General features: G+C 43.1%; 1 protein-coding gene across 15 annotated transcripts in view; it reads left to right on the top strand.

The window, feature by feature from the left end:
- PPP2R2B (protein phosphatase 2 regulatory subunit Bbeta) overlaps positions 1-14,777 on the top strand; it is a 497,691-nt gene that overhangs the window by 408,747 nt on the left and 74,167 nt on the right. For all 15 annotated transcript variants that reach the window (XM_058280410.1, XM_071210511.1, XM_058280412.1 and 12 more), the window contains one exon: positions 3,461-3,573. In XM_058280410.1, the coding sequence (XP_058136393.1) occupies positions 3,461-3,573 (113 nt within the window). The remainder of the gene's footprint in view (positions 1-3,460; positions 3,574-14,777) is intronic.

Here is a 14,777-nt window from a genome sequence, read left to right as displayed (position 1 = left end):
TTTCCACTAGAATATATTCCCCACTTTATAATTTTTAATGAAAAATAAAACCAACATTCACTTGGAAACTAGAACTTAAAATTACTTCGTGAAAACACATCGCTTTACTTAAATTTTTACTTCCACTTTAGTACCCTTGATGAGAGGAGAAGTTATCCTGAATTTCTTTCTTTTGCCCTGAAACTAGTACATGTTCATTGTAGAAAATTTAGAAAGTAGAGAACATAATGAAGATAATAAAAGTGTTCCCATTTGGGAAGAACCACAGTTAATATCTCTGAAAGAAAAAATGCAAAAAGGATGGAAAAATTTGTTTCTTAACAAAAATCTGATATGTTCTACAAACTGTTCAGCAAGGGATTTTTTTAGGTGGTAACATAAAAATAACAGAATGTCTTCCTAATTGCCAAGTATTCTTCTAAACATTTTCAGTGACTGCATAGTGTTCTCTCACATGATTCTTCTATAGTTTATTAATAAATCTCCCTCTAGTATACCTTTTTGCCTTAACCAGTTCTCATTACTATAAAGTATATCCATCTCTATAGATGGATGTTGGAGTGGATAAACATATGATTAGGCAAAACATTTCTAAACAATGAAGTATGTTTATTTAAGCAGTTATGTAATTGTACACACAAATATGAAGGGTCTACACAAAATGTTCTTCTGTGTAGTAGAGTTGAAGGAGATTTTAAATTTTTTACCTTTATATTCATTTTCTAATTACAAATACATGTACTACTCATGTAATAAATTCAAGAAAATAAAATGGGAAAATATAATACATAGTAGATACCATATCATTCTATGTTTGTACTACCAAAGAAAACACACAAAGAGAATATACAAGGAGCTATGCAACATGTTAACAATGATCGTCCCTGGCCAGGGGGATTATAGGTGATTTTTATTTATGTTTTACGGTGATTTCTCTATTTCTCTGTATAGCAATTTGTCATTCATAATAAGAAAAAAATAAGATAAAGATGGCCCCGCAGATATGAGCAGGGTACATTCCAAAGCCAGCAACAGAAAATATTGGGTGTTAAAATTCATGATTTGGGTTGTTCTGGGCCACAGCTGATCAGTGGCTAATCAAGAAGTGGCGGTATAAATATGGCCCGTGTTTCATTTTCTCACCCTGAAAAACAGTTTAGTATGCAGCAGGATATCCACAGAGGGCGAGAACAGAGGAGTGCTGGCATATAGATAGAAAGTTCTAAATTAAACCCTGCAGCTGGGAAAAGCTGCCAGGATCCTGCCCCCGTATAAGGCAGGCTGAGTCTGCAGTTGAGCTGCCCTGATCTCACGCTGAGCAGCCTTGCGAGGAGGGGCAGCCGTGACCAGCCTCGGTGATCCCCAGATATTAGAAAACGGAGACACTTATCTGCTAAAGGGACCAACTTGCTGCTGAAAGTCCACTTCACAATGCTGTGCACTGAGAGCTCCGAGGACAAGGCATGTGTTTCAGGCAGCTTCAAGGCAAGCAGGGCTGTGGTGCACTTCTCCGTCTGGAAGGGAGCCTCCCAGGGGTGTGGGCGTGAGGAGGTGGGAAGGGGAAGTGGAGGAGCAAGAGGAGGAGTGGAGAAAGGAACCCTAATGATGGCACAGTACAGGGGTGTCTTTTCTCCTCTGACAATAGTACACAGAGGAAAGAGTGTGCTGAGATCAGCACGGGATGAAGCTAAAGCTTGCTGATCTGGCTGACAGGACAACACGTTATTGGTCAGTTTGCTCATTCTAAAAATGGCTGTTATTTCTGGACCATTCCTGGAAACCCAACACTGTGTTAAGCACTTTACATGCAGTTTCATTTCATCTTCTGAAGCGCCCCGTGAAGTGCCCCATTTTACAAACGAGAAAACTGAGGCGTAGAGGAGTTAAGCCTATTTGTTTGTAAGCCTGCACCAATTGGGCAGCCTGCATTTTTTTTTCCCTACTAGATTTGAAATCCCTCTTTGTTTGGCACTCAACAAATAGAAGGTTCATGCTTCCTGCCTGGGAATATCAGTCCTTGGGCCACATGACTGCTGAGCTGGAGGGGGGATTGGGTCCAAGGGTGTCTGATTCTAAAGCCCACTTTGTGCCCGGAGGAGAGCACAAAGAAGGCAACTACAACTCTGCCTTCTAGAGAAGTTAAAACCAGAACAATTATGAATGTGGGGCCCAGCGAGGCATGGAGCCCACAGGCACGGTTTGTTTGGCCCAAACGTGTTTCTTTTGAAAAAAAAATTAGAATTGAAAGCCTGTGGGTAGGGAATTCCATCTCCAGCTGACCTGAGCCCCGTACTCCTTCGTTCATCCCCCTACCCCACTCCTACCTCTCTGGCCCCTGTTGGCATGGGAGCTCTCAAGCCTGTTTTAATGCTTTAGTGAATGATAGGCATCATAAAGAGGTTTAAAATCCTGGGTTAGGACAAAGTTAAGAAAGGTGATTTCTGACTGGGGACTCAAAGACTACAAAGAGAAAGCATTTTGATTAGTCTCCTTACCATTTATTTCCTAACAATATGCTCCAGTAGATTAGATTCATTGGTTATCCTACTAATGTTTATTAAACATCTACTATTTCCCAGGCACTGTTCAACATGCTGGAGGTATAGTGATAAACGAAACAGAATCCCTTCCACCAAAATCTTGTATTCTAGTGAGGGAAACAGAAAATTAATAAATAACTAAGCATGTAATGAATTTTCTGGTAGTGAAAAGTACTCTGAAGAAAAATAAAACAGGATAAGAGAGAGAATGGTGGAGATAGCATTTTTATATAGGTTGGTTAGAAAAGGCCTCTCTGAGGTTAGGTCTTCAACCAAGAGAACAAAGTGAAGGAGCAAATCGCATGAAATAGAAGGAAAGGGCTTCCTGGCAGAAGGCACAGCCAGTGCAAAGGCCCTGAGGTAGGAGTGGGCTTAGTATATGAAAGAAGCAGTAAGGAAGCCATGTGGCAGTAGCAGAGTGACAGGGAGGGGTAGTGAACAGTGAGAATAAGAAAGGTCAAGGAGTGAAAAGGTGTAGGTTATGGCATGCCCATCAGGTCCTGGCAAGGACAGCATTTCAGTGATATGGGACACCGAAACAGAGGGATAATAGTACCTACCTCCCCGGGGTTATTATATGAAATAAATTCTCCACGTAAAGTGCTACGACAGTAACATATACATGGCTACTATTATTATTCAGTGTTCAATAACAATTTGTATTGAATGACCCAAAAAGCCAGTTGTCAAGGAAAGCTTTTTGTCTCTGCACAACATACATTTTTGTTCTGAAACAGAAGTTCTGCCTCCAAAAGACACAAGATTTATGTTCTGAAACCCCTTCCCTGGAGCCAGCACCTATAGCAACTCCTTCTATCATTACCTCCACTTCTGCCCACACCTTCTTCCCCAGAAATCTCTACCCTTTTCCCAGCTTTATTTTCACTGTAATTCTGACTTGCTCTGGTTGCCTCCTGCAGATAAAACCGTGAAGCTGTGGAAAGTCAGCGAGCGTGACAAGCGGCCAGAAGGCTACAACCTGAAAGATGAGGAGGGCCGGCTCCGAGACCCTGCCACCATCACCACCCTGCGGGTGAGCGTGCGCTGTCCTGCGGCCGGCAGGGGCAGGCAGGTCCCCCCAGGCTGGCCCCTTGCGGGCTGCTGCCGTGGCGTAGAACACGAACGTGCAGTGGGGGAGCTGGGGCAGAGACTCACCACGCCTGAGTCTCTGGCAACAGATGGAGCGCGCGGGAAAGATGCCAACCCCTGATGTCGACAAACCGGTGCTTTCTTCCTGTCCCTGAGGATTTGCCCAAGTGGCACTGCCATACGTTACTATATTCTTAGCTTCTGTCTGTTCACATCATCTAAGGTGTCCTGAGCACCTTCTGTGCTAGGCGGGGCATGGGACTACCCAGATGGAAAGTCTTGTGATTCAGAACACAAACTTCAGAATTTAACTGGCCTGCGTTCGAATGCTGCCCCTTACCAGATTCTCAGTCACTTAACCTTTGTGGGCCCTAGTCATGCAAGTTTCTTTCATGCCTTCATCTGCAAAACAATGACTATAATACATCCTGCTCATGGACTTAGGAGGATAGAATGGAATGAGGAGGAAAGAAAGCCCTTTCTGTTTTCCTAGTTCTCAGTAAATCATCTCTGCTAATAGGTGGAGTGCCTTCCTTCCTGGGCTCCAGAAATGCATACAGTCTGCTATGGAAGGAGGACTTGGGACACCAATGTACAAATGGTTTTGACGTGGAATAGAGTGAGACAAATGCAACAGAAAGACAGAGAGACAGAAAGTTGCAGTTTGATCAAAGGGAGGAGAAATTACATTTGGTTCTGGGCAACCAGGAAAGGCCTCAAGAGAGGTGGTATTTAAAACGGATTTCTTTAAAAAATAGACTTTAAAGGGAAGGCTCTCACAGCAAATGGACACAGAGAGCAGACAACTGGGAGGGGGGCAGGGAAGGGGAGAGATATAAATAAAAAATAAATAAATTTTTTTTAAAAAAAAAAGGGAAGGCTCTCCAGATGTAGGTAAATAGTTTTAAGACTGGATAATAAGTTTGGTTTGGGACATAGTAAAGTGGTAAAGCAGGCACATGCTGGGACCATGCTAGCCCCAGGGGACTTTCAAAACTGTCCAAGATGGGCTTTCAGAAACCAGCTGCTCTACTGAAGACCAAACCCTGAGAAGGCAGACAATGAAATATTCACGGGGCAAAGAGCTTCTTGCCTGAGGTTTCCAAGTAGATATGGGAATTAGATGGTCTTTGTGTGCTAGTTAGTGCCCTTGTTCGTTCGTTCATTCATTCATCATTCATTCATCAGGTCTTCACATGTTCCTTCAGCAGGTCTTTTTGGGCACAGACTCTGCTTGCCACGGTGGCTGTTGCGTGTTACTCTGTGCTAAGGGGCACGTGGTCTTCAGTTGAACTCCTTAGCCGATAAGCTTTGGCTGCTCTGTTTCCTCTCCTCAGCTGGTGCTTTCAACCTTGCATAACTGCCCCGCAAGCCTGCCTCTTCTGACCGGGCAGGTGCAGCGCGAGCTTACCCCTGAAGCTCTCGAGGTTCAGAGTTTTTGAACACTGGATAATAGAGCAATTAAGAGTATAAACTTTGAGTTTGTCTGGCTTAAAATTCTGGCTCCATTACTTTCTGGGTGGTACATTGGGTAAATTTCTTAAACTCCTCGTGCCTCTAATTTCTCATCTCTGTGATGGAGACGATGATAGTAGCTACTTCTTGGGATTACTGTGAACTCCAGAAGACAGTGTGTTGGAATAAAGACTTTAGCCACTGAGTGTCTGGCTCACAGAAAGAACTCAGTGGTAATGTTCGTTTCTTGCTGTTAATTAACTATTACTGTCATCTTCATTAGCATTGCTGCTATTGCCCTCTGCCAATGCGGGACTTAGGTATATGAGAAAATTCATATTATTTCTCTTTATACACTTTTGAATTCATTCTATAAACCCATTCACCAACGTCTACTAAGTGGCAGGCACTGCTGATGATCCTATAGGAATAAGATTCTTTTGCCCCTCAGAAGATGGCAGTCCAATGGGAAAACGGATAGATTAGGTGCCACTGCGAAGGTCATACAATGAGCTTGTACGTAGGCTTTAACTCATCCTTGTTTGCTGGGTGGATTGATTTCTTAGATGCCATCTCTGGTTCCTGCTACATGTTCCTGTTCACAGGAGCCTGTGGGATTTCATGTGCCCATGTTTAGCACCTTGGAGAATTCCATCCCCATGATGAAGAGAGAGAACCATATATTTAAGTTTCCCCAAAAGCAGAGATTCTCCCCATGGCAAGACAGTGATGTTAATGAAGTGGACTTATGTATTTCCAACACAGAAGTAGGCCTTGAGGGGTGGAGGGGAACTAGAAAATCACAGATGTGGATCTTGTTTTTATTAACTAGATATATGACCCTGGGCCAATGAATCACTTTTCTTCTCTCCATGCTTAGTTTCTAAGTTGCAGAGCAGAGGGCAGCAAAACTCAGTGGTACTGCAGCCATGCACGCCATTCCCAGGGATTCTAGTCAGCAAGTCAGGTCGTTCAGGGGCATCTGCCTTTTTAACACGTGCCCCTGTTGGTTGAGACATGGAGCTCTGTGGTCACGGGATCTTAACTTCTAACGCTCATTGAAACTATTATTTTAATGAGCCTCTGTTGCTTTTCAATCTTTTCAGCAGTTACAGTACCAATGTGGGAGACACATTTGCTATAAAATTGTAAATACCCATATCTGGTTTCACCTCCTTTCCCTACCTTGGCTACAGAGAGCTGGCACTGTGTTGAAAACATCCACAGCCCAGCATTCTTTCTAAGCAAACCCTGAAAAGGCCAGCCTGTCTTCCTTTTGAGCCCAGTGGTAGAAGAAGGAACCAGGCAACCCTGAAGATCAGAGAATCAGAACAATGACTCCAAACACAGGACGAGCCAACATGATAGAATTCAGACTATAATTTACTAATGTGCTCTGCTCTTGAAATTTGCATCGCCAGCAATTGTGGCTTTTTTTTTTTTCCCTCCCCGGACTATGATTACCTCTCGCTCACTTTCATAGTTTCCGGTTCTTGTAGATCTTGAGCGAGAACATTTAATAATACCCGACAGCTAATTAATCCTCATTGAGTGGTAAACCTGTTCTGTTTCAGTTCTGGGAGGCTCAGAATTTCAAAGTGAGAATGTGGGTTTTTTTTTCCTTTTTCAAGGAAGATAGCTTTTTAAATGCAATTACTCATTACCTAGAGAGCCTATGAGAAGTTCTTTTATGGGAACTGGATCCACTGCTCAATAGGATAACTTTCAAAGCAATAATCATGATAAGAATTTAATAATAACGCCTCATAATTATAAAGTACCGTCTATATCACACAGTGTTTCCCTATCTAATCCCTTGATTAACCTTCAGAGCAGCCAATGAGGAGAAGAGGACAGATATTTGGCAGGTGAAAATGCTGGTTTCTAGTATTTATTGAGCCCTTACTATATCCATGCACAATACTGTGCTCTTTACCTGCATTAGCTACCCCATGAGGTGTAGTTCACTGTTCAAATGCCTGTTTAACAGATAAGACTCAGAGAGGTTAAGTAACTGCCCAAGATCATGCAAGTCTGAGAGTCAAATCTGGATCTACGTTGCTCTGGGACCTGTGCCCTCAAACCTGATGCAGGCTTAGAGAGGGAACATAACTTATCCAGTGTCACATAATTTAGGAGCTTATGGCTTTTAAACTGGGGCACATATGTCTGGGCATTTTGAAATGGTTTTCTTAATAATTAGTGCCATCTTTATCCCAGATCAGATATTCGCTCTCTGTGTCTCTCTTTGTCTTTCTCTGTCTCTGTCTCTCTGTCTCTGTGTCTTTCTGTTTCTCTCACATACACACACACACACACTGACTTTCCAGAGCCCTCTGCTCAACATGGAGAACTAAAGATCTTGAGGTCTTACGCAGTTCCACTCAGCAAGATTCTCTGTGCTCTTCTTTCCAACCCTCCCAATACCCAGGGGTGAGAGGCTCCCTGAGCCCCGTCTAGGTAACAGGAGCTCGTTGTCGAATGACTTAATCAGACTGGGATGGGAACCGTGTGGTAGGAAATTATATTCTGTGCACTTCTCCCTATAAAATGTAGCTGGAGTTATAATTTTCCTGATTATGGTTGACTGCCAGTTCCCTGGGAACCTATGCCAGGGTGAAATTTGCTTTTTAACAAGTTATAAATATGGGGTCTAAATGGTGTGAGCCCCCAATTTGTTACAACCTCCCAAAATATGAAGGCGATATAATGAGCTTAAGTATTCTAATGGATTTTATCCAAACCCTCCTGGAGCCCGTAGAAATAATAGCAGTAGTAGTTGCAGTAGTAGTAGTAATAATAATAATAATAATAGCAGCCACCGTTTATTGAGTGCATCCTATCTGCCAGGTACTACATTTTATATCCTGATATCATTTAATTTCATAATATGCCTCTCAGGTAGGTTCTTTTTTCCTCTCTGAATCACCCAAGCCTTAGCCCCTCACTTCATTTAAGTCTCTGCTCAAGTGTTACCTTATCAGAAAAGGTTTACTAGAATACCCTATCAAAGATAGCACACTAACACCTTCCCTTTCACTGTATCATTATCTTGCCCTTTATTCCTTAGCTCTTGTTATTGCCTAATATATCATTTGTTCATTGTCTCCCCCTGCCCCAGTAAAATGCAAGCTCCGTGAAATCAGGGACTTTGTTTTGTTCTCTAATGCGTCTCTAGCACCTAGAACAATGCATGGCATATATGGCAGGTGCTCAGTAAATATTGGTTGAATGAATGTATTACACAAAAGGGGAAACTGAGTCTCCAAGTAGGCAAGGAATTTGCTCAAGATCTTATGATGAGAAAGTGGCAGAGCTGGGATTCAAACCTAGTCCATTTGACTACAAATCTGGGGCTTTTGAGTACTACTCTCTCTAACTTCTGTTTTCTAATCACATTGGTGGTCATTTAGATACCTCCTTAGCCACAGGCTAAGATAACATGGCAAACTGACGTGAGCGTTTACCAGCTCTCACTTTTTGAGGATTATTACTGACAGACCATGGAATTAGGCAGGTTAACTAAATACACTAGCTAGTTTTCCCAAAAGAGCAATCCTCTTAGTAAAAAAACTCGTTTAACTACCCAATCTATTTTCTAGAGAATTGACTAAACAGACTACTGATCTAAGTGTACTAGTATCAGCAACTACATTTGTTCAGCCCTTCCTAATGGCAGGCTCTGGGCTGAGCATCCTGTGTACACTTTACAACTCTGTCTTCATCATAACCTTGTGACAGGCTTCATGCCCAATTTACGGATATAGAAACAGAGACTCAGAAAGGTAAGCACCAGCTTAAGACCAGGCAGATACTAAGTAGCAAAGCTAAGTATGGAACCCAGGTCTGTCTCTTCCCAGAGCTTCTGCCCATCATCCTTATGTGAGACTATTTATTGCCTGGCTACTGATTTCAATGACAATAGGAATGATAGTATCTAACACATGAGAACTTTCAGTGTATTTTTCATTCTGTTTATTGAGTGCCTAGTATATGCTAGGCACTGTGCAAAGTGCATACTACAAAGTGAGCCTGCATTGATGAATGAAACAGACTCCCTGTGCTCAAGGAGCAAAGGGGAGGCACATTTTCAGTCGTTGTAATGTGAAATTAATTTAGGTGATGATTCTCAAACTACAGTATGTGTCATGGTCACCCAGATGCTTTTTGGAATTCTCTGCTGGCCTCACCATTAGTGATTCCCATGTAGAAGGTCTGAGTTAGACCTTAAGAGATGATCTCTTTGACAAGACCCCTCCTGAAAACCCCCAGATGATTCTGGTACCGGTGGTCTCGAGGCCACACTTTGAGAAATACTGGATGGGGCTAAGTGTCCTGAGAAAAGCTGAGATCGTCGTTGCAGCTCAGAGGGCATGCAGGAGGGAGAAGGTGCAGAATCAGGAAGAGTTTCACCGGATGCTCCTAAAGGATGGGTGGGCTTTCCCACTGAGGTCTCCTCCGACAGCCCCGAGGGTGCCAAAAGCAGGACATGCAGCCCTGCTTCCCTCTTTTCTGTGGTGCAGATGTGATGATCCTCATGCTCAAAGGGGGCAACTCAGACTGCGAGGCCAGGTAGCTCCCCCAGGCTCCACAGCTAGAACTGGGAAGCCAGACCTTTCTCTCTCTCCACCTCTCTGCTTCCACCCTTCCTCCATGGTGGCCATGGGGTGATGCTCAGCCTGGGAGGACGGGAAACCTCAGGCCAGTTTCAGGGCAAATTATTGGGGGAGTCAGGATCAGCCTTCACTGCCCCAGGTTTTAATTTTGGGTTTATACTTTGATAACCAAGGCCTCTCAGGACACAGATATAGCCTTTCTCTAACCGTTTCTAATTTTTTAGACTTCATTTTGTGATTTATTGCTACTGTGGGGGCTTAATATCCAATCCTTTCATGGTTTCATCTTTCCTTCCCTTATATTTGCTGCAAATAACAATGAAGTGTTTAGCTACTGCGGTGAAAAATCAATCAAGCCTGTTCCATATTCACAGGCTCGCAGTGGCACCCGGATGGCCCCCCCGGATTAGATTAACTTTGTGGACGTGTCACTCTGGTGTGGGTAATTTCTCAACCTCCGCTCCATCCCTCCCCCGCCCGCCGAGGTGGGCGGATATTGAGATCTCCCATTGATTGACTGCCCCGCAAGTGAACGCTGGCATGTGATGCGTGTATCTCAGCGGGGCGCACATACTGTGTTTATGAAAATAAATAATAATTTCTGTTATTGTTATTGATTGCCATCATTATCTTATTGTATCTGTCTGTGTCATGGGGTTTCGGCTCTGGGATGGGAAAGTACTCCACAGGAACCTCAGGCGCTACCCTTACCGGCAAGCCTCTGTGTTTTGACATGCTTTGCCTTTTGGGGGCAAGCGCTGCGGATGATCCTGTCCTGCTCTCTGGCTCTGTTCAATGTTAGTTAAAGGATCTGATTCAGTTGGATATTAATCAGAGTAGCAAACGTTTATTGAGCATCTGCTGTGTTCCAGGAGCACTTTGCATCCACTGGCTAATTAAATCTTCGGTAGAAACCTATGAGGGTAGGTACTAGTATCCTTATTTTAGAGACGTGGGACCTGAAGCTAGAGAGGTTAAGCAACTTGCCTGAGGTCAGACAGCTAAGTAACTGGTAGTGCTTGGACTTGCTTTCATGTTTTTGTGATTCATGCTGCTGACCTGCCTCTTGTATTAAATTAGAATGCCTGGTATACTCATCTGAATGTTTAATGTAAACCACGAAACAAATTAGTAAGCAAGGCTGTAGAGTGGCCTGTCAGAGAAACTGTAGAAGGAGCTTATGCCTTGGCCACAGGTGGATTTTACCTTTTGTTTTAGGGAAGGTGAGGCAGAAAGGGTACATGGAACAAAGCCATGGGTTACCAAAGCTGGATGATCATTAGACTCAGGGAACATCTTAAATCCTCTAAATTTCACTCTGAAGTGAAGTTCCTGATTCTTTTTTTTTTTTTTTTTTTCCTGGAGGTACCAGGGATTGAACCTGGGACCTCACACATGGGAGATGGGCACTTAACCACTGAGCTACATCTGCACCCTCTGGTTCAATTTTTTGTCTTTCCATTTTCCTCTTCCCTCCCCCTGTCCCACTTCAGGGTTTCTTGTAGATCCATCTGAGAACAATATTATTCTTTTTTTTTTTAAGATTTATTTATTTATTTTATTTCTCTTCCCCCTCCCCCACTGTCCCAGTCGTCTGTTCTCTCTGTGTCCATTTGGTACGTGTTCTTCCTTGTCCACTTCTGTTGTTGTCAGTGGCACAGGAATCTGTGTTTCTTTTTGTTGCGTCATCTTGTGTGTCAGCTCTCCATGTGTGCGGCGCCATTCTTGGGCAGGCTGCACTTTCTTTCACACTGGGCGGCTCTCCTTAAGGGGTGCACTCCTTGTGCGTGGGGCTCCCCTATGCGGGGACACCCCTGTGTGGCACGGCACTCCTTGCACGCATCAACGCTGCACATTGGCCAGCTCCACAAGGGTCAAGGAGGCCCGGGGTTTGAACCACGGACCTCCCATGTGGTAGACAGACGCCCTAACCACTGGGCCAAGTCTGCTTCCCGACAATATTATTCTTTTTTTTTTTCTTTATTTTTTTAATGTTACATTCAAAAAATATGAGGTCGCCATATACCTGCCACCCCCCTCACCCCACTCCTCCGCCCATAACAACAACCTCCTCCATCATCATGAGACATTCATTGCATTTGGTGAATACATCTCTGAGCACCGCTGCACCTCATGGTCAATGGTCCACACCATAGCCCACACTTTCCCACAGTCCACCCAGTGAGCCATGGGAGGACATACAATGTCAGGTAACTGTCTCTGCAGCACCACCCAGGACAACTCCAACCCCCCAAAATGCCCCCACATCACCTCTCTTCCTCCCACTCCCTACTCCCAGCAGCCACCATGGCCACTTTCTCCACACCAATGCCACATTTTCTTTGATTACTAATCACAATAGTTCATGAATAGAATATCAGTAAGTCCGCTCTGATCCATTCTCTATTCCTCCATCCTGTGGACCCTAGAATGGCTGTGTCCACTCCACATCTATATCAAGAGGGGGCTTAGATTCCACATGGATGCTGGATGCAATTCTCCTGCTTTCAGTTGTAGGCACTCTTGGCTCCCTGGTGTGGTGGTTGACCTTCTTAACAATATTGTTCTTGAAACATGGTTGCCTCTGTAGTAAGTAAGAAATTTTATTTAGACTGAGCATCTGCTAACCACTCTGGCTAAAGTTGAGTGCCAGCTGTTAGACCTTTACTAATTCAAGTTCTTTTCCCTCTTATCCTTGATAAGTCATGGGACAACCCACCTAGTGCCCAGTATGCTGTAGACATAATCGTATTGCAGATGTTTAGTACTTGGTATGTGCCAGATCTTCTGCTAGATATGTTACAGGAAGCACCATCTTACTGACTCCTGACAGTAACCCTGCGAAGGTGGTCTCTGTTGTTATACCCATTTCACAGATGAGGACCTTAGATAAGGAGAGCTGAAGTGACTAGCCCAAGTAGTTGACTGGCAGAGTCATGTTTCTAAGCAGATCCAATCTGACTCCATGCTCTTAACATTGTCCCACACAGTCTCCAAGGAATGACCAAGACTCTGACCAGACCTCAGCCATCATCGCTAAAGTGGAAATAATTCTATGTTCTTCTCACAAAGGCCAAGAAGATGAAATAGAGTAGTGTGTTAAAACTGTCTAGCATGATACCTTGCAATCACACGATGCTCGGTATATATTATCAGCTTTCTCCTCTTCCTTCCCATCTTGTCATTCACCTGGATGTCGGAGTCTCAGAAAATCTTCATGAGTATATTGAAAAGGTTCCAAGCAGTATTATATTTGGGTACCAGCTATCCATTATTCTTTATTCAGAGTATGTGTTTGTACTAACTCTCCTAAATTGCCTTGGGTTCAGGGTTTATTTACTGATAACAAAATACTTTCATCTCAAAGCTGCCTTTGTTATGCCACATATGCCATGTAGTTATTATATGCAACATAAATGTAAATATAAGCTGAATCCTGTACATGGTTTAGGATTAAGGTCTACTTCCCTCTTTGTCCCAAACCTTTGGGAAGGCGTTCATGGCTTCTTTTTATATATACATATATACTTTTTTTAAAAAGATACTTAGATTATATTGATGTATAAATATAGTCATGCATGGCTTCTTATATGTGATAGGAACTAGTAAATGATACTCCCTATATGTACACTCAATGATAGTGGCAAGCTGAGAAGTTCACTAGTGTCAGAAAAAGAACAGAATCACATTAAAGAAAAAAATCTGAATGTCTCCTTGACCTTGACTGCAGTTTATCTTGAGATCCCTTAATAGAGAGGCAGGACAATGTTCCAGACCATGACCCATTCTCTTTTCCTAACTCTGGTCATTAAATGGTATGAATTTCAGACCCGTGGGAAGGTTGCCCAGGCCAGGCAAGGCTGCTGGCTTTTTTCAGGCTTTGCAGGCAAGGATCTTGTCACTGTCTCAAACCTAATTCACACTGACCCAGATGGATTCTTCCCAAAAGAGAAGTTATTAGTGGGATTCTCTCATCTTTTCATTTAAAGGGCTCTCTGTTTACTTTTAGAGGAAAGTGGAAAAGCAAGGCATAATTGGATGATTGAAGGGAGGGAAATATCTCCATTTCCTGAGTCTTTCAGAAGAAATGATCTGAATTATGAAGACAATGGGGGTGACATTGTTTCTGGCCCTGAAGTGGGAGTTTACTCTTGCTGGGATGAGGAATATGAGTCCACAGACCCTGAAGCTCCATGTTCACACGTGTGCATGCATGCACACGTAGAGGCGTGCCCGTCAACGCAGTACACATGCAGCGCCTGCTCACGAAACCCGAGTGTGTTCACAAAGCCTGGAACCATTTGTTATTTGTTTTTCAATTTGGCTTACTTAGCAGGAGATCAAAAAAACGTACGTTAAAAGAAAAAAAACTGTACGTAGATCCCATTCCCTACCAGGTTGTAAAAAGAACCAATTTAAAATCACAAGAGGATTTCTAGGACCTCTGCTCATTATACATAAGATTTTTGTAGAAAATAATTAAGGCAAATGGATTTGGAATCGAGTTCAGTAGAGGACATGATCACTTTGATCCCAGTATGTTGCAAACCAGGCTTCAACTCATGCGTTGATGTAAGCATTTTAAATATCAGTCTTAGCAGAGAAAATGGTTTCAAGTTTTTCCCTAGGGGTTAAGGCATAGCAAGATACTTGCTTTCCTTTGACACATAAAAATAATCAGCCAGTTGGTGGAAAACATTTTCCAAAGGCAGCTGCATGTTAGAGTTAACTCCTTTAGGTGGTAGGAAAAATGTTTCATTCTCTGATTTCCTTAGAATGGTTGGGCCACAAGGAAAGGTCTTTTCTACCTGAAAGTGTTAGGTTTTTGTTTATTGGGGTGGGGGAGGGTGGGTCACACTCAGATTACCCCTTGGATTCATATACTATACCAGGAAAAGGCGAGAAGCCGTGTTACACTCACACACAAATACACTCACAAATGTTTCATGCTCAAATAAGGGAAACCCTAAGTTAAACAAATGTATCTCCTTCAGGAGTTCTCAGAACCTTTACTATGCTATAATATATATACTATGCAGTTTCAAACCCCAAGAAAGATACATGGCATACAGTATTT

This window comes from Dasypus novemcinctus, chromosome 2, assembly GCF_030445035.2.
Source record: "Dasypus novemcinctus isolate mDasNov1 chromosome 2, mDasNov1.1.hap2, whole genome shotgun sequence".
NCBI classification, from domain to species: domain Eukaryota; kingdom Metazoa; phylum Chordata; class Mammalia; order Cingulata; family Dasypodidae; genus Dasypus; species Dasypus novemcinctus.
This window is presented reverse-complemented; position numbering and strand designations above follow the sequence as displayed.